We start from the raw sequence: 25,672 nt of genomic DNA, 5'->3' as shown, positions 1-25,672 counted from the left end.
GATCCTGAAATCCTTACTTAGACAAAGCTTCCCCTGAGTCCCAGATAGCTGACCAGTAATTACACAGATTAACACTTGCATTTAATGAAAGACCTGACTGCTTGAAGTTTATCTTACTTCAGGTTAGCAGTTCTAAAACTCTTCCAGCTATGAATACAGCTTTTCTAAAAATTTAATCTACAAAACTAACTTGAAACAGCTGTCTCAACTCCATGCCATCTACAATGCTAATATTAAAACAGGTTAAAACCTACTGGTGAAATAAGATAAATAATAAACTTTCTTAGTTTAAATAAATTAATTAGTTTAAAATATCTGTTTATCACCAGTAGCATAGAAAAACAAAGGAAAGATAAATAGGAACATAATAAAAGTTTACTTCAACTGTGGTCCTGTAAGAGTCTGGTTTGGGCATTTAACAGTTAAAGAAGCAGTGGCACGCTAACCGAGCACATTAAAACAAAGAGTTGGCAGCTCCTGAAGGAAAAGAGCTTGTGCTCCACTGTTCCAACTTGTCAGTCAACTCATGCCAGCACTCTCCCTGTCTGCCTCTTCTCCACACCCTCATTACATGTGTCTGTCTGGACTGATCTGCTCGTCTGTTCAGAGACTCTTCTGACAAGTCAAAAATTCTGCCTCTTTCTGCTCTGGAATTGGATCAAATCACCTCAGCTTTTTTTTTTTTTTTTTTTTGTAGCCCCACCAGGAGGTTTTCTGCTTATGGTCTCATTCTGTTTGCCTTCACTCCTTGTCTGTTTTTGATTTGTAGAATGGAGGAAGCTGAATTGCTGAAAGAAAGATTCCAGGCCATAACAGTAAGTGCTCATGGTTATAATTCACTATTTAAAAAAAAAAAAAGGCTTAGAAGTAATATTAGCAATGAGCTGCTGAGTGTTTGCTGAATAATGATTCAGCTCAGGACAGAAAAGGAAGACTTTGTCTGCTTGAAATTGTTACTTAATAATTCTAGTTTATAGGATATTGCTTTAAGACAGCTAAGTTGACTGTACTGACTTTATTATGGGTTGTATTGGTTGTATTGCACCTTAAAATTAAATTCAAAGCAGTGAAAGTATGTGTGCAAATCACTACTGGACAGTGTAAAACACACATTACAGAATGTTTGCCTGAAGGTCAGAAGGCAGCTAGAGAATTCCAGAACAAATCAATTTTTACATTTCACAATGTGAGATTAGAGATTTTTCATTTGTACTGTGGAATTAAATACAAGTTCGGAATTATTAATGATCTCTCCTAAGTATTGCTGTCTGAAAAGTAAAAAAGGACAAGCTTGGATTAAGCAAATTCCTCCTGTCAGTTTTCAGAGGACAGACTCGGTGAAGTCTATGCTAGAGATATTGGAAAACATTTTCAGTTTCTCTTCTGAAAGGAAATCAGAGTGATGATTTCTAGTGTGCAAAAGGAGCAACTAAACTATTTTTAAAGTAATACAACCTAATGTTATAAAAATTGGCTGAAGCCAAATCCTCCTCTGATTTGATCTCCAATTGAACTTATTCTGTTACAAAAGACTTAAACTGAAACAACATTTGTCCCGCTGAGATGAAAGGAAACCTCCGGAAGAATCATTCACTGTATTAGTTAATAATAAATAATGGAAACAAAGGCATTTGTCCCACTCCTAACATGACAGATTAGTTGTGAAACACAACTAGCAGAATAAATGGTGGGCAGAATTAAAGAATACCTTATTGGAATTAAAATAAATGTAAGAAGGCATAACTGGAAATCTATGGGAATCTAACAGGTTGGGTTTTGATTCAGTTGAGTTTTAATTATGGCACTTGATAAGAGCCAAGAGGACCATTTACTGTATTTACTTGAGACCTGACAGAAGCACACAATAAGGTAATTTGAAATGTTTTAGAGGGTTTAGAGTACATTTGTTGGTTTAACTGCAATGTTGCCTGAACCAGGGTCATAACCTGGACTTTGTCTCTAGTGTATGGGCTCAAAAGATAACAACAGCTTTGGCACTCCAGAGAAGTACAGGCTTCAAAATGATTTGTGCTCCCTGGGATGCAGGGGCAGGAATGGGGCAGCGCTCTTGGCTGATGAGGAATAATATGAACATACTGAGGCTGGCATCCTCCAGCTGCAGCTTTGCTTCCAAAGCAATACTGAAGCAGTTTTCTTTAAAGAAACGGGGGCAGCTTCCACTGTCTTGCATTAGAAGAAATAGGAAATAATTTTTGGGTTCTGCCTATGACTTAATTTATTACACTTGATGTATAAAGGAGCAATGTGCTCGCTGCTTTCATCAATCCAGAGCATGCAGTTGAAACACATGGAGTGTTCCAACTGCAGAAATGAAGTAGCCTGATTAAAGGGAAGCCATCAGCCCTACCAACCTGCAGAAAGAGTTGTCCAGGGAAACAACAGCCTGCAGTTACAGTAGCAAGCTACTCCATGGCTCTGGGGGGCTTGGCTCAAGTAAAGTACCTGGGAATTTCAAGTGCTACATTCCAGATGTTTGCTGTACAGGATCTAATAGGATAGCAAGGGGCACTCCAGCAGTCAACAATTGCACCTGCACTGAAACTTATTGGTTTCTGTTGTTAAATACCTGTCTCCTTGACAGCAACACAACCGGTAGGAGTTCTCAAAGCCTTTTGCAAATCTTTTCTCCCTATAGCAAACAAAAAGGAAAACATGATTTTTGTTTTTGTTCATGATGTTGCTGTTATTAAATGTTTTGACGCTCCCACGGCTCTGAAAAGGAAACTTTTCCTTTGTTATGTAGCTACCACCTGGTGCTGGTGTATCTAGACTGGAAAAGCAAAAAATAAAATGCCTTCATTTTGTTAGAAAGACTCTCATACCTTAAGATATGAAAACTTTAATACCTTTGATGCTTAATGGGTTTTAATGTCTAGAAAATTACAATAAAATAAAAATACTTTAGTTAAAACATTAGCTGCTCCATGGAATTGACAGTATGTGGCATTTGCCAGGGGACCAAGACCACCATCTTTGGCCCCACTGTAGAACAATGACACAAACTAATGGACTTGGCAGACTAGATATTTCACAAGACACTGCTCTGTGGATGCCATTGCCTTTCTTTCAGACAGATCCAGCCTAGAACACAATTCATTTCTGGGCACAAAAGTCAGGAAAGAGTCCCACGTGTTTCAGTAGGAGTGAAAGTTAACACCAAATGTTACCTTTCATGGATGCACAGCAGAAAGGAATGGCTGAAGATGCTCTGTCATAAAAAGCAATTCCTGCTTACATTAACAAGAGCATAGTAAGAGAGAACTTTTGGACTTCAAGGACTTCTGCCAGGAACATGATAATCTGCAGGGGCAGAGCATGAGGTTTAATAGAATCATGGCTCCCTTAGCTATCCAGGAATACACACTTACTCCATTAGATGTACAGTCAAAGCTTCATAAAGCAAGACATGATGTAAAGAAAAGGCATAGCAGAATGCATGGTAGAAAGTGTTCTAACAGGTTTTAAAAGTTATTTTGGCACATAAGGTTCAAAAAGATTCCTCATACTTCCTAGCTTCTGGAATTCGACTAAATTATATAGATATATAGAGGAGGTATATAAAAAACAATCTATTTCAGCTGATTAAATCTGGATAACTGTATAACAGACATTTAATACCTACCAGTGAAATTAAAGGATGCTAGAACACCAGCGGATACAAGAAGAAAACTTAGAGAAAAAACATTGGACATAAAAGAATTATGGACCTCTGGAAAAAAAAAAAAAAACAGGCAAAAGTTTCTTTACTGAATAGGTTCCTTATTATACACTTAGTTTAAAATACACTAATTTATGCCTTTATATATACTCAGGTTTCTTTCTGCACAGTAGTTTATGTACAAATACTAATTTCAGACTGCCCAAACTCTTATTGCATCCCCATTGGTACAAAAAGAATACTCAAATTGACTTAAAATATTTTTTAATAGTATAAACCAAGTAAGAGTTCATTCTCTGGCTAAGAATCTTATCCAGAACTTTAGTAAAGACAAAAAGAATTTTCCTTAAGAATTGTAATAATCTGTAAACACAATATCTTGTCACACTGCTCATCTAATGATGGGTCATTTAAAGGCCATTTATACCATGAGGGTATAGGAATATTTCCTAAGTAAGGAAAAGTGTGAAAATCAGAGAGCAGATATTTAGTCTTTAAAATGAGGTCTGGCTAAGAAAAATCCAGCATAGCAGCTTTTGGATAAAGGCTCACACAACGGTCATTGAAGAAAAGTTACATACTGTAGTGATCCTAAATCTGTAACTTGGTTAATTGTATTAAAGAGCATTGGCAAAACACGAAATCACTGCAGAGATAAAAATAGCATGTATTTTGAGGAAAGAGCCCCACCTGTTCTGTTTGGAGTATTAAAAAGGCAGACTAACACCATCAAGGAAAAATTGTAAAGGGTCTATAAATAACTGCTATACTTTGCAGACTGTGAGATCAGTGTTGATGTTCACCTGTGAAATCCCAGCACAGTACCAGTAGTGCCTGGCCAGCCTGTATCCTGCCCTTGGTCCCCATAAACCTTGGTGGCTTCTTCCACTTCCTATCCTAGCCTTCAGAAAAGCATCCTCAGAGCCTGTGGCCCCACTGCTAATTTCTCATTTCCAGTAACAGTGAAGTGATTCAGCCAAGCACACCATGGCTCTTCCTGTTTCCAAATCCCAGATCCCAGGGAAATGGTGGAGAACAACTCCCAGCCTTACATCCAGCACTTCCTTACTGACTTTCTCCAGTCCTTACACACAGCTGGTTCCACAGGTGGGCTGAAAGGGCGAGGCTCTTCCTCTGTTTGTGAAGAAGTTAACCCCTTCCTAAACCATACTTGTCTGAAAACAGGCTCTGTATTAAACAGCTGCCACCTTTTTAACAGAGCCAGGCTGTTCTAATTGAAAGGAAAGAAGGATTAGCCTCCAGTCAACAAATATTTCTGCACAGAACAGAAGATTCCATTTACTTCCCCAAAATGTATCAAGAAACAAGCACAAGTGTTGCTTGATTGGCATATGGCAAGGTGCCATGCCCAACAATAGAATTTTATAGCATTAAGGATGATCAAGACAATAGCCTATTAATACACCTTATTAAAGTTATTTTCCTTTGGCATGATTTCCTTCCCCCTGGCTGCTGAGGACACAAGGTACTAAATCAGTGTTTGGCCTCACACAGAGGAGCCACAAGGTTACTCCACGTGACAGTGCTATCCAAAAACAGGAGAGGCTCAAGCTTTGCCAGTGTTCAGACATTGTTCACCCATTTCCTTTTTTCTCTAATCTGTAATAAAAAGGATTAAAGTGGCACTAGGATAGACCAGTACAACATGAGGTTTATCCTTCTAAATATCAGCAGCCACAAAAACAGTCTGAGCACAAGCAAAAATTTTCTTTCTAAATTGAGAAAACAACACATATGAAGTATATTACATTCCTCTTGTCACATCTTTACCATTATTTGACTAACAAAACAAATTTCTAAGCCTTGTTTAGTCCTGTTTATTTCAGCTATTAGCCACAGGATACATAAACTCAGTGCTGGATTCACGGACAGCCCATTTCATCTAATGATGTATCACAGCTGCTCAGTGCAGACCATGCAGACTCTTTCCTCTCCTAAATGATGCGTGGGCTGCCTCAGGAATTTTGGTCAGGACCCATTTTTAATCTCACTCTGCATGTACAATTTTGTTCAACTGTACTTTCTTCCTGTTTTTTCCCCCTTCCCAAGAGTAACTAATTTTTATCTTGCATCATCCCTCCTCTGTGGCCATTAACACATTGAAGTGTACTTTGGAGAAAGAGCAGTGGAAACCATACCTGTGTAGGATCAAGTTATTGCTGCAAAGAATTATGCACTGCCTAAGCACCACATAAGCTTTATAATAAGGTTTTATTTGCATGGATTGATTTCACCCTACTGAACACTCACATAATTTTATTAACAAGTAATTTCTCTAAACAAAGTTTTATTGTTCTTAATTTGTAGGACAAAAGAAAGCTACAAGAAGAAATTACACAGAAACGTCTAAAAGTAGAAGAGGAAAAAATGAAACATCAACATTTGAAGGTAAGTAAAGTGTTAGATTTATGTAACTAAAGATAGCCTCAAGTCATACAGCATGAATAAAGGTTGGGGATTTTGGAATTCAAATCTTCATGCATTTAAGTCATGCTTTTACTGTCAAATTTTCACAGCTTTGTGGAGTCCTGCCAGGACTCCATTTGACTTTAATAAGCATCACTCTTTGAAAAAAATTACACTGGGGAGCTAATGTTACTTGATCACTTACATGGCATAAAATGAGATCATAACCAGGAAAAACTCACAGATGAAAATTAAGCCTCCCATTTCAGACTGGGTGTGTTCACTCCCTAATCCCACAACAGCAACCCTACTTGGTACAGGGTGCAGCACAATAATGAGGTCTAACTGCATTTTTTCCTAGAATAAAAACACCATATTTATTTGGCTGCAGGCTTTTGTCAGCTTGTTTAATTATTCTTTAGTAATATAATGCAGTTTCTCTGTATATTCCAAAGAAAAGTATAAATGCTGCAAATATTGTTCTCAAATATGGCCTGGTAAACTCAGGATTACCAAGTTAAAAGGTTTAAGAAAACTCAAGATCCATCTCTGCAGAGAACTGAAATTGCACCGATTTCTACCCAACACCACTATTCTTAAAATGTTTATAACAGTTTGGCAGTCCTTTTCATTTAGATGAGAAAAAAATCTATGCTTCTAGAAATATGTAAGACTTGGTATTTTACATACTCTTTTCATTATGTGAGCAGATAAACAGTCTCAAGAGAGATATATTGAATCTAACCAGGAGCGTGGCGTCTCCTCCAGCAAATGTGAGAGAAGCATATTTAAAACAGACTCCTCTTCAAAACAGCCACCAGATCCTGAGCTTCATCCACCCTTTTCTTTTGTGTCAAGCCAAAAAAATGAAAAGCCTTGATAAACCAGTGCACTGGGCCAGGCAAGCCAACACATAGCTATACCCAGGTTTTATTGGAAGCTAGTTACTCCAAGGACAGGCTTGGCCATTTGGGGAACATCCCTTCCAAGTCCTGTAGCCTTTGAATAGCAAACATGTGACTCCTCCATCATGGTACATGGCTACATCGAGTACTGAAAGTTTTATTCCAAGTTTCCATGTCTATAAATCCAGATGACTGTTCTGCCCTTCTTTACAGAGGGATAAACTGATCTGTTGTAGACAACCAGCTAATCCTCACTACTGCTGTGTGCAGACAGAGCCCTAGGGCAGTTTCCTTACAGACTTAGTACATGTTCATAGCTAAAATTAATAGGTCCAGTGGAGTTTTAAAAGTTAAGAAAGCAAAAACCAAACTTGTACTTATTCTGAAGAAATTTTATGGAGTTTTTAGAGAGGCCAAAACACTCCTGGAAAATACTACTGAAATGGTTTTACTTTGGAAGAGAACAGAGATTGTGATTTCTCTGCCTATTGTATGAGAAATCATACAGAAAAGCTTTTAAATTAAATCAGTCCTCTTGCATATACAAAGCAAAGCAAGGATCTGTTGAGCAAGTTATTCACTTGGAAAAAAAGAATCAAGCACACATTTAAATATGTACTTACATACACACGTATGCTGTATAAATACATACATTTCATTAGTTCTTTGGAGCACACAAAATGTAGACTACTTTTTCCAGCTCAGGATAGGCACCTAATATCAAACACATTAGTACATGAACAGCTTTTGCTTTATACCCTAGAAGTTTTGTCCCTTAATGAACATCCTTGCTTCAGATTAATTCAGGTATTTCAACAGAGTCAAACAACAAAATGATCCAGTGCATGAATTGCTTTAAAACAGATTTAGACTTCTAAAACATTTAAACACTGCAGTAAATTTTATTAAGGGCTCATTTTCCAAGGGATTCAGGCTGATTCCACCCATTTATACACATACCAGTTATATGCATGTTGAAATCCAGTGCTCCATGATCTATTAGCACAACTCACACCTGTCCCTTAGGAAACTATTGCAGGTTAGTAAATCTCAGTGGCAGAGATGTTCTTGTTAGATGGATAGCACTATCCTTTTCCTCATTTTTTCCTTCCTATTTATAACCCTTAGCAACAGGTTTATCAGAAGGTTGTTGGTTTGGTTTGTGGTTGTTTGTTTTTATTGGAGTTCTTCTTTGGTATTTTTTTTGATTGTTGCCTAAAAAAGAAAGTTTTAGCTTCCTTTTTGCAAATAGGAATCCCTGCTCTAGCTTCCCAATTACTTTGTTTGCTGCCCCCAAGTAAATTTTACTAGAAATACACATGGGGCATCATGAAAGATCTCAGTTATTTGGTACTAGTGGAGAAGGAACATTAATTCCCTACATGTGCTCATCTCTCAAATGAAGTGGAGGGCATGCAAGCAAATACACCTGTGTGGACAGGGCTTTGCAGAACTGCAAGGGGTATTGGGGGCTGCTAGTGTGGCTACAGAAGAAATTTTATCCAGCATTTCTAGATGCTCCATCAAATAATCCTTCCTTCTACTTGGAAGGATTTAGAAAGCTAAAACTTTCTACTTGGAGTCCTTCTCACTGAAGCAGCAAGGGAAAGGACCAGACAGAATTGTTTGAAAAGTGCAGTCAGTACTGATTTGCATGCACTTTCTAAGAGCTTTCACAGTTTAGTTGATTAATTTTCAGGCTTCTGACATGCCTGAACTCCATTAGTGCTACCTTGTAGGTGCTTGTCACACATCTCCTCCTTCCAGTGAAAAACCCATCAGGCCCCAAACAGCTGCTCCTGCACTGGCTTGTGCTGCTGCCTAGATGGAACAGACCTGAAACCCTCTTTTATTCAAAGGTTGTTTCCAAACTACACAATGTGTAATTCTTTCAAAAATGGCTAATGAAATGAAAAAGATTATATGGTATTTAGTTGGGAGTAGCAGCAAACTACTCTAGAAACATGCAAAAATAACACTATTGTGTCATGCTTGTATTTAGGGAGTTTGCTCTCTTGGGCCTAACCGTATACAGACAGAAGATTTTTGTTGATTTTAATACATGGTATTGGTTTCTGATGTCTACAGTGCCAGCCCCACTCTAAATCTTACAAGGAATTATCAATTTATTTTTGGAGACATAAGTGCTAGACTAACACTGTTCCAGCCAAGATGAAAACCTCACTTTTCTTGAGGCCCTACTTATCATTAAGATCTAACCAGCTTGATAGAAAGGGAATTAATAACTGTGTGTCCTCCAGCTTGAGAATACAGTATTTAGTGGTCAATAAGAGTTGTGCCAACACCAGGCTACATACATCTGCCAGATAATGTAAAAATATCCTATTAAAATCTGCATTTCTTTCATTAGAGCCTAAAAAACAACTACAAGGAAGTGCTGCAAAGTGATTCTACGGACAGAGTCAAGGCTCAGAACATCAGTTTTGAGCAAGCTGTGTTTACCAAGATTTCCTAGGACTCAGTGTTGAGAGACAGACTACTGTCCTGCAGGCAAAGGCAACTGCAAACATTGCTCTTACATCCCACAAGTAAAAAATTTAAAAGCATCACAGAGTGCCCAGACTTCTCCGCAAGCCTGTTTTAGACACATTTTCTATGACATTATATGTCAAGTGGAAAATTACTTTTGACTGCAATAAGGTCCCACATATACATTCCTCTGCCAGTTGGGCCTCAGTAATAACCTCATGGAAAGTGCACAATAAATAGAAAAGTGCAGGAAGCAACAGTTGAAGTGACTCAACACAGGATGCAGGCAGGGATTCTAACAGCCCCTGCAAGCAGCACTGAGGTTAATGCAGCAGAGCTGGGCACACTGCCTCAAGCAGCAGTAGTCAAAATTCAATGTAATCTGCATCCACATCCTGCAATTAACAAACTGTATGGGGGGAGAAAAGCAAAAACTTAATAAGGAAATCAGCTCAAGGAATCTAAATTATAACAGGGGCATCCATGGTTAATTAAAGTCTTTATATGTGAGCTCCTTTTTTGCCTGTTGAAAGAGTATTTCTAAAGAGTCCCAACTCCTTCCTCTAGGCAGCAACTGCATTTATACCCCTGAGTTAGACTGAAAGGAGTAAAAAGAGTACAAGAAAGTTGGCATGGCTTACAAGTTTCAGCCTGCAAATATGAACCTATCTCCAACAACATTTTTTATTTTATCAGGAGTATTTTTGAGAGCTCTGATGACTTTCAGGTACCACCTTCCCAAGTGTAAAGCAGCTGTAGGAAGCAATCAATGCATACAATGGTATTTTCCAGAGTTTGAAAACACAGCTGAGAGTGATACACTTACCTGTGCACACACAATACACCCATTTGTGAGCCACCACTGCACAGAAAGAAATCCACAGGTACTAACCACGTCAGGACCTAAATACCTAAGCTCTGGATTGACCCTGCAACAGCAGCTCTAAATACACAGGTCTGCTGAAACACTAAACACAGCAGCTGCCCATGCTCCACCTTTTCACTGCCTCTCTTACCCCACACATCTTCACCTACTGAAATGTGAGTTCGCTATCATAAGGACAAAGATCCTTTTATCTTCCAGGGGTACCATTGCATCACTAACTCCCTAGAGATCTCTTACTCCGATACAATCTTATTTCCAGAAACTTCTCATCTTTTATACCTCCTTCCAGAAGCCATGCAATGCCAGGACCCCAGAAATTGTAGCTATTGAAATAAAACTGTTGTGCTTCTGACTGGAGCCTTTCACAGGAGTCTGTTGTATGTATGGTTGTACAACTGGATCCACCTACCCATATTAATCTGTTATGCATAGCAGCTGACATACTCTACATTTTTGTTGGATGAACTAATAAAATGGGACATTGTAGCTAAAGACTTTGCTTTTAAGTCAATCTCGAAACACAGAAATTTAGTTTTTCTCGTCCAGTGGCGTTCACCGTGGTCAGGTTGCCTTATGCTGGATAGATCACAATGCTGCAGATCACATCTGTGGCATCAAGACAAATACAGCAAATGGTTAAGTAGCGTAACTCTAGCATTCACTTACTTGTCTATTTTTCCCCATCAGAAAAAGGCCTTGCGAGAAAAATGGCTCTTGGATGGCTTTAGTTCTATGACTCCAAAGGAAGAAGAGGAAATGCAAAAGCAGAATCAGGAGGACCAACAACGGACTCATGAGCTGGAACAAGATATTTTCAGGTAGGGAAGTACCCCTGCCCTTGTGCCTGGGTTAAAATGGTCCCATCCTTCACATGCTACCTTATTTTGTATAAGATGAAAGTATCAACAAGTGCTAAACACATGCAGAGCAAAGCAATTCTTGTCATGTTTTCTAGTCAGTTAGAGAATACAGAATGCAATTTTCCATAGTATAAATTGTAACAAACTGCACAATAACTATATTGCAGAGTATTTGTTGCTCTAATTCCAGATACCCTTTCCATGCTGTATTTGGTAGGTGTAAGCCAAATATATGGGGATTGCTCTAAGACAGCAAATGTTGAATCAGAACTTCAAAATAACAATAAATTTTCAAAGTTCTCCAGTTTCACTAGGTCCTGGCACAGCCTCTAATATGTAACTTTCACCATAACAGCACTTAGAACAGTACAGGCTCCCTAGTTCCATAAGCAACACTTATCCTCAGTTTTCTATGTGTTTTGTACTGAATTTAGTCCCGGAAACCTTCTCTAGCAAAGGTCTTTTTCTACCTTTCAGTAGAGATGTTTCTACAAATCTCATCACCTAGTGCTTTCCTATCACACAGGGCTAGCCTTTAACTGCAAGACAGTCTCATGAAAGACACTTATCATGGACATAGTTCCAGATTCTTATTAGCTCCAGTTAACCCTTCTTAAATACCAAAGAGCTGTGTACACTGTCAGCTCCTTCCCTGGGTCCAGGCATACTGACTGGTACTACCCCTTAGCACCCACAGAAAAGATGAAATGTTCCTGTTCCTTCAGATTCCGGAAAGTTTTTTGATCCTTCTTCAAGGCTTCTTCCTCTATTTCAATTCAATAGCATTTTCCTCTCTACTTTGCTACCACTGCCCTCCTACACACACTCTTCTGGCAAAGCTGTCACCAAGATTAACTTTCTCTGGTGAACTCCAATCCTCTTCCCTCCTCACTCCATCTCAGACACAGACAATAATTCTCTTGGCTGACAGGTAGCAGCCTCATGCTAGTTTGTGCTATAATTACACTGACTTCTTGCTCAAAAGCACTTTTCTCTACAGAACATCTTGGTACACACCTCTGTAGGGTTCATTGTTGCAGTGCTAGGAGGCAGCCAGCAAGCCCTGAAAGCATCCCAGAGGCTGTCACTTTGAAGGCATGCAAGAGGGGCCCATAAGACACTGTGAGTGCCAGAAAAGAACAGCATCTAGGGCTAGAATAGGCTAAGGAGCAACAAGGAAATGGTGCTGAGCAAGCATTTCCCCATCAGGCCACTGGAAGTTCAGCCCTTCTCTAAGCAGTGAGAGGAAAGATTAGATTCAAAGTCCTGTTGGCCATGGGCAAAGCCTGAGCTAAGAACTCAGGAAGGTTTATTCACAGGTCTTTTGCTATAAATTAAATTTCCTACACTCCCTAATAGCTGTTTAGCAAGGGCATCAAGAAAAAACACCCACACTGCCTTCTAAATAACATTACATCTTGTTTATACACACCCAGGCCAGTTTCAAACTAGCCAGCAGTGATACAGAAACCTAGGAATACAGAAACCTAGGAATAAAGTCCACTAATAAACATAAAATATGCATCATACAGTGCACAGTGCTTTTGCTACACCACAGTTATCACCAAAGCTAACAAAAGCCTGTCTAACCTTTGACCTGCCCTGTAAATCTAACATTGCTAAACTGATCATGTAGACTCATGATACAGTAGAAATAACAAACTGAGAGGCTCAGTAGAAATCTTTCTTCTGAGCATCTGACTATTAAAATTCACTTGATTTGGAGACATCCAGTTCACTCTGTTGATTATTCTGTGTGTGTCTGGTCTTCAGTTAAAAAAATTATGCATCACTTTAAAGACTCTTTGATTACCCTTAGACAAGACTTTTTTTCTTTTTGCTGAGAGGACAATTGCAATTGTTGACAGATTATTTACAGTAGTGGCAGGGGCCTTGCCATCACCTTCCTAAATGGGATCTCTGTTTTGAAACATTCCTCACCTGAGTGTCAAATTGAGCTGGTGTATGTCTGCTAATCAGTTCATTATTTTTTATAAAAGGGAGAAGTTCCATTCTTTGTGTCAATGACAAAACAGTGAATAGCAAGCAGCCTGAGCCACCTTGGACACAAATGGCTGAATGCTTTGGTTACAGACAAAAAAATTGCATTCACACTACCTGTCCCATTTCCCCTCTACATGTTGGAAGCTTCAAGTGAACCAAGGGAGCACATCCCTGGTCAGGGTATGAGCTGAATGAAGAATTAAGAGTCCTGTTTTCTCACTGAATCTTCAGCTAATGACACTAATACTTGATGGAATTCACTGCTAAACAACATATTTAAAAATGCAAAACAACTGAGGTCTATTCAATTGCTTGTAATGTGCTGCATGAAAGCAGATGTCAAGGCTATACTAGAGAGCTGCTAAAGCATTTGACTCACCTCAAAACCTGTGAGAGCTTGCTAAACTGCCTTTTCCCCTCAGTCTAGAATTCTTCAGGGTGGTATCTTCCTATCTGCTTTTCATTCTCAAGCCATTTATTTCTTTCCTGGGGTGGCATGGATGCCAACTGCAGCAGATCAGCTGATGGCCAGCAGCATCCAGGCAATCTCCATAGATCTGAATTCAGCTGCTACTTTGGTAGAGAAACCTTTCAATTAGTGTCGTGATTTCTAAGGTTTCTTCTCTCATCCACACCTCTATAATACTTATTTCTCCCTCTCAAATAATCAATGCTACTTGAAAAGAGGACAAATATTCAAAGGATAGATTTAATACAGTAGCTGTGTTACACTTCCATGTCTCTCCTAAAAAACGCAGCACTGTACAAAAGGTAGTTTCATATAATTGCTAGAATAGTTGCTAAATCCCTTCAAGGCAAATTGGGATATAACTTCATAAAAATGTGATTGACTTAGCTTGTAAACTTTGTAAACACACCAGAAAGATCTTGGCCTAACTTTGCAACTGCATGATGTTATAAGGGCTTCAATTTCTTTGAACTATACAAATCACATCTCTTAGATGTTTTCTTTCCACTAATTCCAGAGTGCACACTCACAGCACACACTGAAATTGAACCATAAAATCTGTTTTTGCAAGTATAAGTGCAAAAGAGATATTTAGAGTCCAGATGCAATTCCCATTACATGGTATGAGAATTTCTCTGTAAACCCACTGAAAATTGAATCAGGTCCCTTAATTATCATATAAAGTGATTGTTGGTATGGGTGAAAGAGCATATATAAACTGTAACTTGTTTCTTGATCACCCAGATAAATACATGGCATTTATAACCTTTGACTTATTTGGGGTTGTGTTTTCTCTTTTTCCCCATCTCCCTTTTTTCAAGTATCTCCAAGATTTTCCCTCCTCTTATTACACCTGTGTGTCTAGAAGTGTTTAGAGCCAAGACTAAAATAAACCCACAGTATAAGTGAATGATTTTTCAGCTCATTATGCTTCTGTGAGTTTTTAATGATTTTTAGATTGAGATTATTGTGATCAACTCTCATCTAAAATTAAACATGTCAATAAAAACAAAACATCAATATATTAAACAAAGACTGTTCCATAAGAAGTGCAAAAATATGGCACATGGCCATTACTTTCTTCTATAGCTGTCCAAAAATATTCATCCCCTTTGTAAAATTTTTAAAATTTTAGCACTGTAATCAGTACCTTTGATCAGGGTTCTAAGGCCATCTTGCAGAACTCAGGTCCAAAGTGTGAGCAGCTTTTAAATATTTTTTTTAACTTTTACTTTCATCCTGAAGGGTTTTTTTCCTGTATCTGTTCTGAGGTCTGTGATACCTTTGTATATCAAAAAAGAGACGTTGTCACCAACAGATAAAAGTCCATGTAGCACCCTGTTACTGTAGCTCTACATATCTGAGTTTAAATAGGGCAAGAGTCATAATGGTAATTCAGATTCCTCAGCCACACAGAAGGAAATCAATAATGCTTATCTGTCAACCTACATCCAGCTTTTCTAGGCTGATTACTTTAAAGGGATGGCAGACTTTAATCATTCAGAGTGACTCTGTGTAATATTGTGAATCTTAGCACACAGTAAAGAAGTCAAAACACAAAAATTCAACACTTCTTTCCCTTTGGGTTATAGACCAACATTTCTATAACTCTGTCTGTAACTTGGTCTCAGTTGTAACTATTCTGACTGCTCTCAGCAAAAGGTGGTATCAGTTGCAGCTGCCTTTGGTCTATAGTCATTGATTTCCAGCATGGATTAAAAAAAAAATAGAAGGCATATTTCACTCAAATATAGAAGCTTTGGGAATTTCTTTTTTTTAAGTCAAAAGATGTTCTTTTAAAAAGAACTATGAGACTAAAGTTATACAGCATTAACCTACAGCATAAGACATTCAGTTCAAGTCCCACTTCAGAGTTAAATCTGGAGCTGGATTCTAGATCTTCATGGAGAATTGACTTCCCAACTACTCAGCTAGTAAGGCAAATTCCATTTAAAACCCAACAAATATGCACTTAAGAAGAAAAGAGTAGTCTTGATTAGAAAGAATAAATAGGAAACATGACACCTGCTTAAGTTACTGCCTTACTCAGAGAAAAAACTGACCAAGATGCTTTACTTTAGCAGTGTGCTTTCTCCCTCTCTGACAGAGAGATTCAATTTTTTCTCTTGGACTTTTCTGTCTAGAAGAGTTTTTCATACAGTAAGAAAACAAAACTCTGATCAGGAAAAAAGATACTTTGATCATGATCTAGTATGCTGATCAGCTCTAATATGCAAGAAACCATATAGAGACTTACCACAGGAGAAGGGCAGGGAAAGGAGCTGTAACATCCAAACATACAGCAAGTGTCAATAGCCCAAAAGAAATTTTTACTTCTGAGGCTCAATATTGCTTTCACATAACAATAAAGGCTTTTAAAATAAAATAGTTAACTTACCAGCCAAGTCCTACCTGGCAAAATATTTCACGTTTAAATGTGGAAGGGTTTGTTTGTTGTTGGGTTTGGGGTTTTTTTCTTTTTAAATGAAAATAATACTTCACACCTTTTTCCCAATGTGTGTGAAACCATAAGTTGATCTCATATAAGAGCAAAGTTTGTCAAGGTAAGTAGAACCATCCCTACTAAGGTCCTTATTCCCAATGCATCAACTCCACAGTGTTGCCCTCTGCCTGGTATTAAATCAAATGCAACTGTCATTGCAGACTGGAGAAGGAAATTGAGGCTCTGGAAAGACAAGAAATGGAAGTCTCAGCTAGGGAAGAAGCAATTTTAAAGAAACTGAAGTCTATTGAGAAAACAACAGAAGACATAATAAAGGTTAGTGCTATATTATTCCAGAAATAGAAATTATTACTCAAACATCATCATCATATCCAGGGAAAGGGGAACTAGCTGGATCCCATGAGTGGTCATGAGCTTTTGCCTGAAGTGACAACAGTTCAAACATAAGAGGGGTCAAGATGTCACATTGTTTAAGGGCTCCGGTGTCCATCTGCTTATTTATGGGGGTGGGGGAGCAATTCCTATGTTTACTCATCTACAGCACATCTCTAAAAACAGCACTGCCACTGACACCAGCAGCTTTGCATCTCAGCCAGAGACAGAAAACGTACAGACCAGGTACTGAGGCTGGTCTGTTCATGCTCCTTCAGCTGATGTGCCCAGCTAAACTGCATCATGCTCTCCACCAAGTCCCTGACAGAGATCATTATGTATCTTAATGTTATCAGCCATTAGTCTTTGTCAAAAGGTAATTTTAATATTTTTAAATCATCTTAAACCCTTTCAAAAATACAGTGATGAAACTAAACTTCAGTTCTCCAGCTGTTCTTACATACACTCACACATTCTCTGAAGCTACACAGGGGGATCAGTAAAACTGGAAAGCCAAAGTAGGACCTGTAAAAAAACCTTTGACGCCAACGAGGTTGGGCCACAGCGGGAGGCTAGGTCACTGTTTAACACTTCATAGTATTTTTGTCCTTCCCTGTGTGACTTGGAAATCATAGTGGCAAAAGACCACAGAAATTTCACTCTCATTTTCTATGCTCCAGCTGAGCATATTTCACTTTCAGCCCCTTCTCTGTATGAAGCTATGCACACAAAAGGTTAAAACTATCAGGGAAACCAAAGCACTGTCTAGTCAACATCTTTAAAGTAACTATCACATTCATTGTTAATGGTTCTCTTTCCCACCTAGTCTGTGAAGACTGAAAAAGCTGGATTTGAAAAAGGTACGTCTAGCCAAAAGAATATATTTTAAAAGGTTCTTGTAGAAGTAAGTTAAAACATATTAATGCTTTGTGGATCTGTGGATCTTTACTCAGAGGCAGCAGACTACATATATGCCAGCATTCCTGACCTTCCCAAGTATTTCAGACCTTCTGCACTGAGAAGCACAGCACATGCTGACATGGATGATGAAGAAAAGAGAAAAGGTACTGCTAATCAGTAACTCCAGAAGGTGTCAATATGTACAAGAGCTTCCTATATATTGAATCTAACACACTTTAGGCAAAGAATAGACATTACAGATATGAGACATTTGTTCTTATTTAAACTGTCTTGCCAGTTAGGTCATCAAAACTGAAAGGTGAGACAGTGGTGTAAAGTAAGTGCCACTGAGAATAACTTTTCACCACTGACACTTCTTTCCAGCACTTCATTCTTCTGCCTAAGTAAGTACAGACTCCCTTCATATCATTCATTTCTCATTTTCTGTCTGCACTTACAGCTGTTGGGTAGCCAGCAGTAGTCAGCTTATTTCCCAACTACTACAAAGCCTTCTAACCCTTCAGAGTGCCCAAGACTCTCTGGCATCACAGCACATGGAGCTCTTCAGCTGCTATTGCCCAGCATAACACCAGGGGCCAAGGTTAAATCTGGATTTCTCAGTCTATCATGTAATGAAAACTTTCTCAACAGCTGATTCTTCCTCACAGAATGAAAATACTTTTTTCCACAGGATAAAAGGGGATATTCAAAATGAGAATCTAATATATGGGTTGTGTATGTGATAACTTCACATATTTAATAATTCATTCTGACAGTTGTTCTCTATCACTGTCAGAAGTCCTACATTTCTTGCAGCTACTGCATTACCAGTTTAAGCGCTTGTTTCTTTCAACAGCATTGTTTGCCATGGAAATAAAGGTTGAAAAAGACATGAAGACTGGAGAAAACACAGTGTTATCAACAATACCTCTTCCCTCAAAAGAGTTTAAAGAGACAGGAATTAAAGTCTATGATGATGGCAGGAAGTCAGTCTACGCAGTGTCGTCAAATGGGACCACAACACAAAATGGGATGGATGAACTTGCCCCTGTTGAAGTGGAAGACCTGCTACGGCAGGCAACTGAAAAAAATTCTCAGTCTCCCACAGAGTACCATGAACCTGTCTTTGCAAACAAATTCTGCAGGCCAGTAACTCCTCAGAAAGACAAATTAATCCCAGGACCAAAATTAGAAGGCACTGACAAAAGCGAGACGAATGGATTTAGCAATCATCAGACAGCGTTCTCCAAAACAGAGCCCTTTATGCAGCAAAATAAAGAGAATGGCCTTGATCTTCCAAAGGTCATACAACCAAAGTCTTCCTCTCCGGTAATTTCTCATACAGAGAAGAAAGTGCACACTAATCCTGACAACAGGATGATTCATAATGAAGAAAGAAATGCTGCACATGAGGAATTAAAACCTTACCAGGATACAAGGGAAAAACATAGTGAGACAAGGTTTTTAAATCCCTGTCACACTAACACAGCATCCCCTGCACCTCAGGATGAGGAAGATGTTCAGTACAACATTGTGCAGGCTGTCCCTTGTTACGTGGATGAATCGGAGCCGGTGACGATGGTGTTCATGGGTTACCAGCGCGTTGACGATGACGACGCAGAAGCAAACCAGAAGCTGTCCCCGTACGATGGGGTCATCCGTGCAGAACTCGTTATCATTGATGACGATGATGAAGACGACAGCAAATCTGAGAAACCAGCCTATCACCCCATAGGCCATTACAGTCAAGTTTATCAGCCACCAAACAGGAAAACCACAGAAGCCCAACAGACAAACCCTATGAGCAGTCTGGGCGCAAGCCTGAACAAGGTACCCCACAAAAATTCCATCTCCCTGCAAGAACAAGAGGAACGCTTAAGCTCACCAACACATCACACTCATCTGCACAGTCAGATGTCTGGAGATGGTACAGAAGATCCCTCACTAACAGGTAACAGAAAAGGAAAATCATGTCACTGCTGCTCGCTCATGTAGCAAATTGATATTGCTCTTATCTGCCGGCAACTGTATCACTTCCTATATTTTTGGATTGTTTCAGACTAATATGCTATTAATAATTTTTTTGCTCTTCTTTGTTAACAAATACCAATCTACATCTTGGATCTGTTGAATTATTTTGTCTTCAGCAATGCACTAGTTACCATATCAAAATTTGGAAAATAAACTATTACAGAAATGCCATTCCTATAACCTTGAAAGATTAAAAGTGGTTCTCTTTCAAGTTCCATTAATGCTACCAAAATTAGCAGAATTAGTTTTCATTTCTTGCAGGTAACTAATAGCATTGCTACTTAACAATTCCTCCTCCCTCACTGGCATGTTTTTTCTGCCTGTTTGCATTCCAACTACTTCCTAGACCATTCAAGTTACTCCTTAAATAAGAAAGGCTGCTTAACAATCAGCTTTACTTCGTATTTTTAAGGAATCAACATTGCCAACATTGTCTTGATAGTGTTTATGCAAGTTCTAACATTTTTCCATTAACCCAAGTTAGACATTTTTATAGCTTCTGAAAGATAATGAAACAGTTTTCATCACTACACACTGTTAGTTCAGTGGTCCACAGAGTTATTTTTAAATGACTTTTATATTCTATAAATACATATGGTATCTATTTCTTACTATAAACTTTTATAATAAAAGTTTGAAAGCAATAGCAGAATCTTCCAGAAAGACAGAAAACTCTTCTTTATGATTATGTTGCACTTTAACACATACAACTAGACTCCATTTAGGTATACTTACAGAGCAGCAGATTGCAGACTAGTCACATTCCACTTGAAGCAAAGAACTCTCTGGCTTAATTACAGGAAGATCAGGGGTCCTGATGCCACATTCTCTCCTCCAGAGAATTTGCAGCAAAAATGTAAATTTGACTCTGGCTAAAGCTGAATTGACAGCCCAGGAATTCTTTACACTACATGTAAAGCCGGGAAAGAGGATGATCTTTGGATCATGTAAGACCTTTCAAGTATTTTTGCATCAGTAGGCAGTGATTGGGAAGAACTGTTCACCAAGCAAGGCTCTCAGCTTTTAAGAGTATCAGCATCATGGAGTCATGCACACAAAAGCCAGAAACATTCCAGCAATGCTGCCCATCCTTCCTGATCAATAAGGCCACTACACTTTTCCATTACCTTTGCTTTCCTCAAACCCCCATCCTGCCATCTCTGTACTTCCCTGTGTTCTCCAGCACCAAGAGCTGCTGCCAGAAGCTTTTATATCAGCAACTGGAAGCAAAAGTAGTTAGTGCAGGTAAAATAAACCACTCCAGAATCTGCTCCAGCCCATTATATTTTGGGTAAGATCCTTTAATTCCCACATCACATAAGTATAGGATAACAGAGAAGGGTCACTTATAACTATCTCACCAATAAGAAAGTGGCCAACTGGGGAAAATGGATCCCAGCTAAATTAAAAGCAGTTCGGCAATTGCCTCAAAAATTCCCCCAGTCAGCACTGCCTCCAAGTGAGTATCTTCATGCCTAGTAGAATTTGGAGCTAAGCCATACTCTTCTTTAGCCCTCCACTTATTTATTGCCACTCCCTGGGACATTTTTGATCACTGGAAAAAGCCAGGAAGTGACTCAATCTTTCCCAAGCAGCCCTATAATCCTACTGAGACTTCTAAAAGAGAAACAAAACCAGGAAAGCCTCTCAATCTAGAACAATGTAATTATACAGAGCTGTTTCTTAGAGAAATATATTGTTTTCAAAGCAGTCATTGATGCCCACCCTAGCAGGTTCACCCTAAACACCACTAGAGAAAAGAGGGGAGTCAATTACTTTTGGTAGCTCATCATTAATTAAACTAAAACAACGAACAGTAAAACAAAAAACAAATCCTCTTGGAAACTAAAGCTTTGGGAAGCACTTACAGCATTTAAACATTAAACAAGCACTGGAGACTCTGAAAGACAATGGAAAACAAGGAAAGACCAGCATGATGGCCCCTTATGTAACAATTTTTCTTCAGGAAAGAGATGAAAGTTCAGAACAAGTTACTGAATCAGTTAGCAATGGCCAAGGACAAGGAGGCAGAGGCATTGTTCCATGTGCCAATCTATATAGAGACAGATCAGATTAAATTAGGAGCTTTTCATGCCCACAATCTTACAAAGATGTAGGACATACCTTTCCACATAGCAGCAATTTTCCTTCTTGACCAATATCTCAAAGTGTGTGCCCTCAGAAAACCAGAGGGCAGAGATACAGAGAAAAGGATGACAATTCTATAATTGGTACACCTGTATTTGCATTATTAGGGCTTATTTTCTTCTTCAAATTTCAGGCAAATTAATTCAAGTGCAAATGTTTTGAAGATGCAATACTCATTAGGGAAATGAAAAGTCCTTGGGAGGGAACAAAGGCTAGACATAGTGAAATGAATAAGGAAATGCAAAACTACAGCTGAATAAGCAGCAAAACATACTGACAGTGTGGAACAGACTCTCATGGGACACGAAGGTCCAAGGCTTTTGGCAGCTAGCTAGTCTAGATGAGCTTTTTTTTTTTCCTACCACTGGAAGCTTTGCAACCTTCAAAAAACACAATGGAGACAGCTCCATTTCTGTAGAAGAAAGTAAAATATGAAAATCTTTTTTAATGAAGATTCATGCACACCATCTGTTCCTGTAATGTATAGAACAAGACAAAAACCGACTATGAGCTAGAAGTGAGGCATCAAATTGACTGTTCTCAAACCATGACCAGAGCCTGAATCCTTCAGAATTCCTCAGCCTGTAAAAAGTACACAGTGTCTTTTGTAAGATCTAAGGTTAACATCAGTGGGTCTATGATATAAAGTTACACTCAGATGCTTCTATGATTTGCATCAACTTCAGCATTCAAAACATAGCATGAGCTGGACACTTGCTGACACATGTAAATCAAGTAAACAGCTGCTTTGGCCCCTCGTGTCTCAGCAGGGTGCAGGAATGAGACTATTTTTGGTAACTCTTCAAACTAGCAGGTCAGAGTAATGGAGATTATTCAGCAATGTGCTGGGGGGAGGTTTTTACATATCAAACAACAGCATTATATTGCTGTTCCAAAAATAACCTTAACATTAAATCATTGCCTTTTGCTGTCCCTTTCAAACTTACCCCCATTATACCCAGTAACAGACAATAGCCATACTGATGTTTATACAGGTGCTGTTACTGCATCAGATGAAATCAGGAACATGACTAACTCCCACTCTGACTCACAATACCGGGAAGAAAGGAAAGTTTTCTCTAAGCATCATCGAAAAGGAAAAGGTTCCCAAATAGTTACAGCTCCCACTGAGGAGTTTAGTTTAAACAAAGAGTTTGTTTAATTATTCATGTGTCCTTTTAATCTGTCAGCATGCAGTCAAGGGCAAAACTAACTCTGTGTTAGTGAAGGTAACAGAGACAAAACAGAAGGTAACTGTGCTAATTTTTAAATAGCAATTATAGAGTGATTTCTAAATATACTCACTTTATTGCAAAATTACCAGAACTAACACCTTCTACTGATTTCTTTCTATAACACTAAAACAATGCTTATTCTGCTGGATTAACCACCGGAGGTATGTGTATTCTTCATTTTTCTAAATAAGGAGATTTTGCTTCAGAATCAGAAAGAAAGACTTAAAATGCAATGGCTTTGTTTATTTTTGCAGCTCTGAGGATGAGAATGGCAAAGCTGGGGAAAAAAGTCCTTTAACAGCTGTAATGAAATGGAAGTAGAAATTACCACTCAAAGCAGATAAAGCTAAGAAGACTTTCTTCCACATACTTTTTCTGGATCATAATGCTTGTTTTGCTACTCTGTTTCATGGGCTATTTTGCCCTCTGCATAATGCAATGGACTTTAACAGACTTTCAGATTTGACCAACTGCCACATGCACACACATATCACATCCTGAATTTTGTTAAAAGTAGTGGGAAGTTATCTAAGGCCATAAATGCAGTGTATATACAAGTATGAAGACATGTGCATACCTGTTCTGACAATCAGAAATATGCTGTTGCTGTATACACAGAGCAGATAAACACCTATCTCCATGGAACTTCATGGGACATTGTTTCACATTAAAGTGTGCCAATCTATCTGATTTTGACTGAAAATGCTGTTCCAGCATTCTTTTTATAAAAGCATTGGTTAATAAAAAGCAAAATGGGAGAGAGGAGCAGGAAGACATGTAAATATAAAACATGCTTTCCTATTATACTACCTTGGATGAAATATAAAGCATTCCTTTTTAAGTGATAGCAGAACAAACAAAAAATAATTAAGCCAGCATATCGAAATATTTAGCATCCTTCTAGATCTCCACAGTCCATTCACCCATCAATGTTACATATGACAGTGTAGCCATCCCCACAGACTGCTCTCTTCACCATCCCACAAACATGCTGCCCACCCACGACCTCACAGACCAATCCTGTGCATAATATGAACAGCCTGACCTCCTGAGCATGGTTTCACCTCCCAGCCTGCTGAGAAAGCTCCTTGCTTTTCCAAGAAACTGCTTGCCAGACAGGCAGTGCTGTCCATCAAAAAAAACCAACCAAACAAAAAACAACCCAAATAAACAAACAAACTCCCATCAACAGAAAAAGACTCCAACGGCCACACTGTTTAGGTTTCAGTGGGCTGGGGAGCTAAAACCAGGCAAGCCTCCCACCAGAAATGCTGAATTGCCAGTAGCTTGTTCTGCAGCTGAATACAAAGATCTGTTACAGGCGCAGCCACTGCTGGGCACAGTTCTCCAGCAAGTTTCAAGGCTCCCACCAAAAAACAGATTAATTCTTTTCACATGGTAGAGGATGCAAGGGCCCTAAAAACAGGTTCAATCACACCTGGAGAAATCACATCTAAGTCAGATTTTCCAGTACATAGTTCTTGGGGAGAAGTGCCTCATAGCACACTACACCATTATACTCAAATCAGTACAACAGCTTTAATTCACTAGGTCTTAGCCTCAATTTGTAACACTAAACAGATAAAGCTCATTTTGTCTTATTCTGGTATAGCTGACTCTAATTATGCACCAGTTAAAAAAACCAAAACCACTAATTTTTTGCTGGTATTCTTTTCAAAGCAGGAAACTAAAGTTACTACCTCATACTGAGGCACGATGGTAGTAATTGACTGATTTGTAGCCTCTAAACATTCGGTGGCTCCCAGTCTAATGTGGGTTATAATCTCAAATTTTAAGACTTGTCAGAAATTGTTACCTGGAGAGTGGAATAGTAAATAAGAATAAATAAATTTTATTATAGTACACTTCCTCTATGTCTATCCTCTTGTTTTTTGCTGTTTTATAGTGTTTTTTTTCCTTACACTTCTTCTATCATTTGCTGGTTGTGCAAGCAAAGGCTTCAGCCTCAACTCCTAAGGATACACCAAAAAAATGAGAGCAGGTGAGTGATAGGAAGTAGTCACAAACAATTTTTGTAATAGAAGCAGATAGCTATGGAACTTAAATAATATGGGAAAAGGAGCAACTATCATCACAATACTGGTCAAAGTACTTCAAAGGAAAGACTAGAAAGGTTTGTGCTTCTGGAAAGTAGGAATGTTTATCACCTGATTGCTACAGCCCCAGAGCTTTCCTGCATCCTGTATCAACAAGAACAGAAATACAAGGGGGCAAATTATCTTTTCAAATGTCAGTAGAGATGCCATGCGAAACTCTAATTCATCATTAAAGCCAAGTGATTTCTAAGGCCCCACGAGACAAAAGTCTCTCAGAACCAAAGCTGAAGCTGCAGTCCTTCGTATGTGAAGTATCCTTTGTGTGGGATGATTGTCATAAACAGCTGGTTCAGAGTGATGCAGCTTTGTGGTTCACACGTGAAGTCACTTTTGCACAGCACAAGGAAGACCAGCAGAAGCTAGACAGTGGTTGAACTAGGCCAGGCAGGAACTAAACCAGGTGGATTCAAGCATGTTCTGAGGAATTTGTCCTCTGCCAGTTCTGCTGTACCACTTACTCAGATATGTGCAACAGTTTCCTCCTTCACACAAACCCCCTAAGAAGTCAGAATCAGATTTATGTGAGCAAAGAATTTCTCAGACCTACTAGGAGATCATCCCTGTTAAACACCCTTCCATTCACTTGGACTCTTCCTACTTCAGCCTGTACCAAAACCACTGAGGTATTAACTTCTGCATAGAAATGCAAAATACTGCAGTTTCTCCTTGGCAACTGCTGTTCATC

At 38.8% G+C, this 25,672-nt stretch overlaps 1 protein-coding gene across 1 annotated transcript; it reads left to right on the top strand.

Annotated features, from left to right (window-relative positions):
- Window positions 1–712: 712 nt before the first annotated feature.
- Window positions 713–23,781, top strand: PALMD (palmdelphin). Its single transcript, XM_054286065.1, has 8 exons — window positions 713–815; window positions 6,008–6,088; window positions 11,075–11,205; window positions 16,385–16,499; window positions 17,383–17,416; window positions 17,510–17,620; window positions 18,313–19,407; window positions 23,125–23,781. The coding sequence occupies exons 1-8, from the start codon at window positions 771–773 to the stop codon at window positions 23,166–23,168; spliced, it is 1,656 nt and encodes a 551-aa protein (XP_054142040.1). The 5' UTR covers window positions 713–770; the 3' UTR covers window positions 23,169–23,781.
- The last annotated feature ends 1,891 nt before the right edge of the window (window positions 23,782–25,672 follow it).

This window comes from Melozone crissalis, unplaced genomic scaffold (genome assembly GCF_028551555.1).
Source record: "Melozone crissalis strain CALT ecotype California unplaced genomic scaffold, PUWL_Pcris_2 ptg000045l_1, whole genome shotgun sequence".
Lineage (NCBI taxonomy): Eukaryota > Metazoa > Chordata > Aves > Passeriformes > Passerellidae > Melozone > Melozone crissalis.
This window is presented reverse-complemented; position numbering and strand designations above follow the sequence as displayed.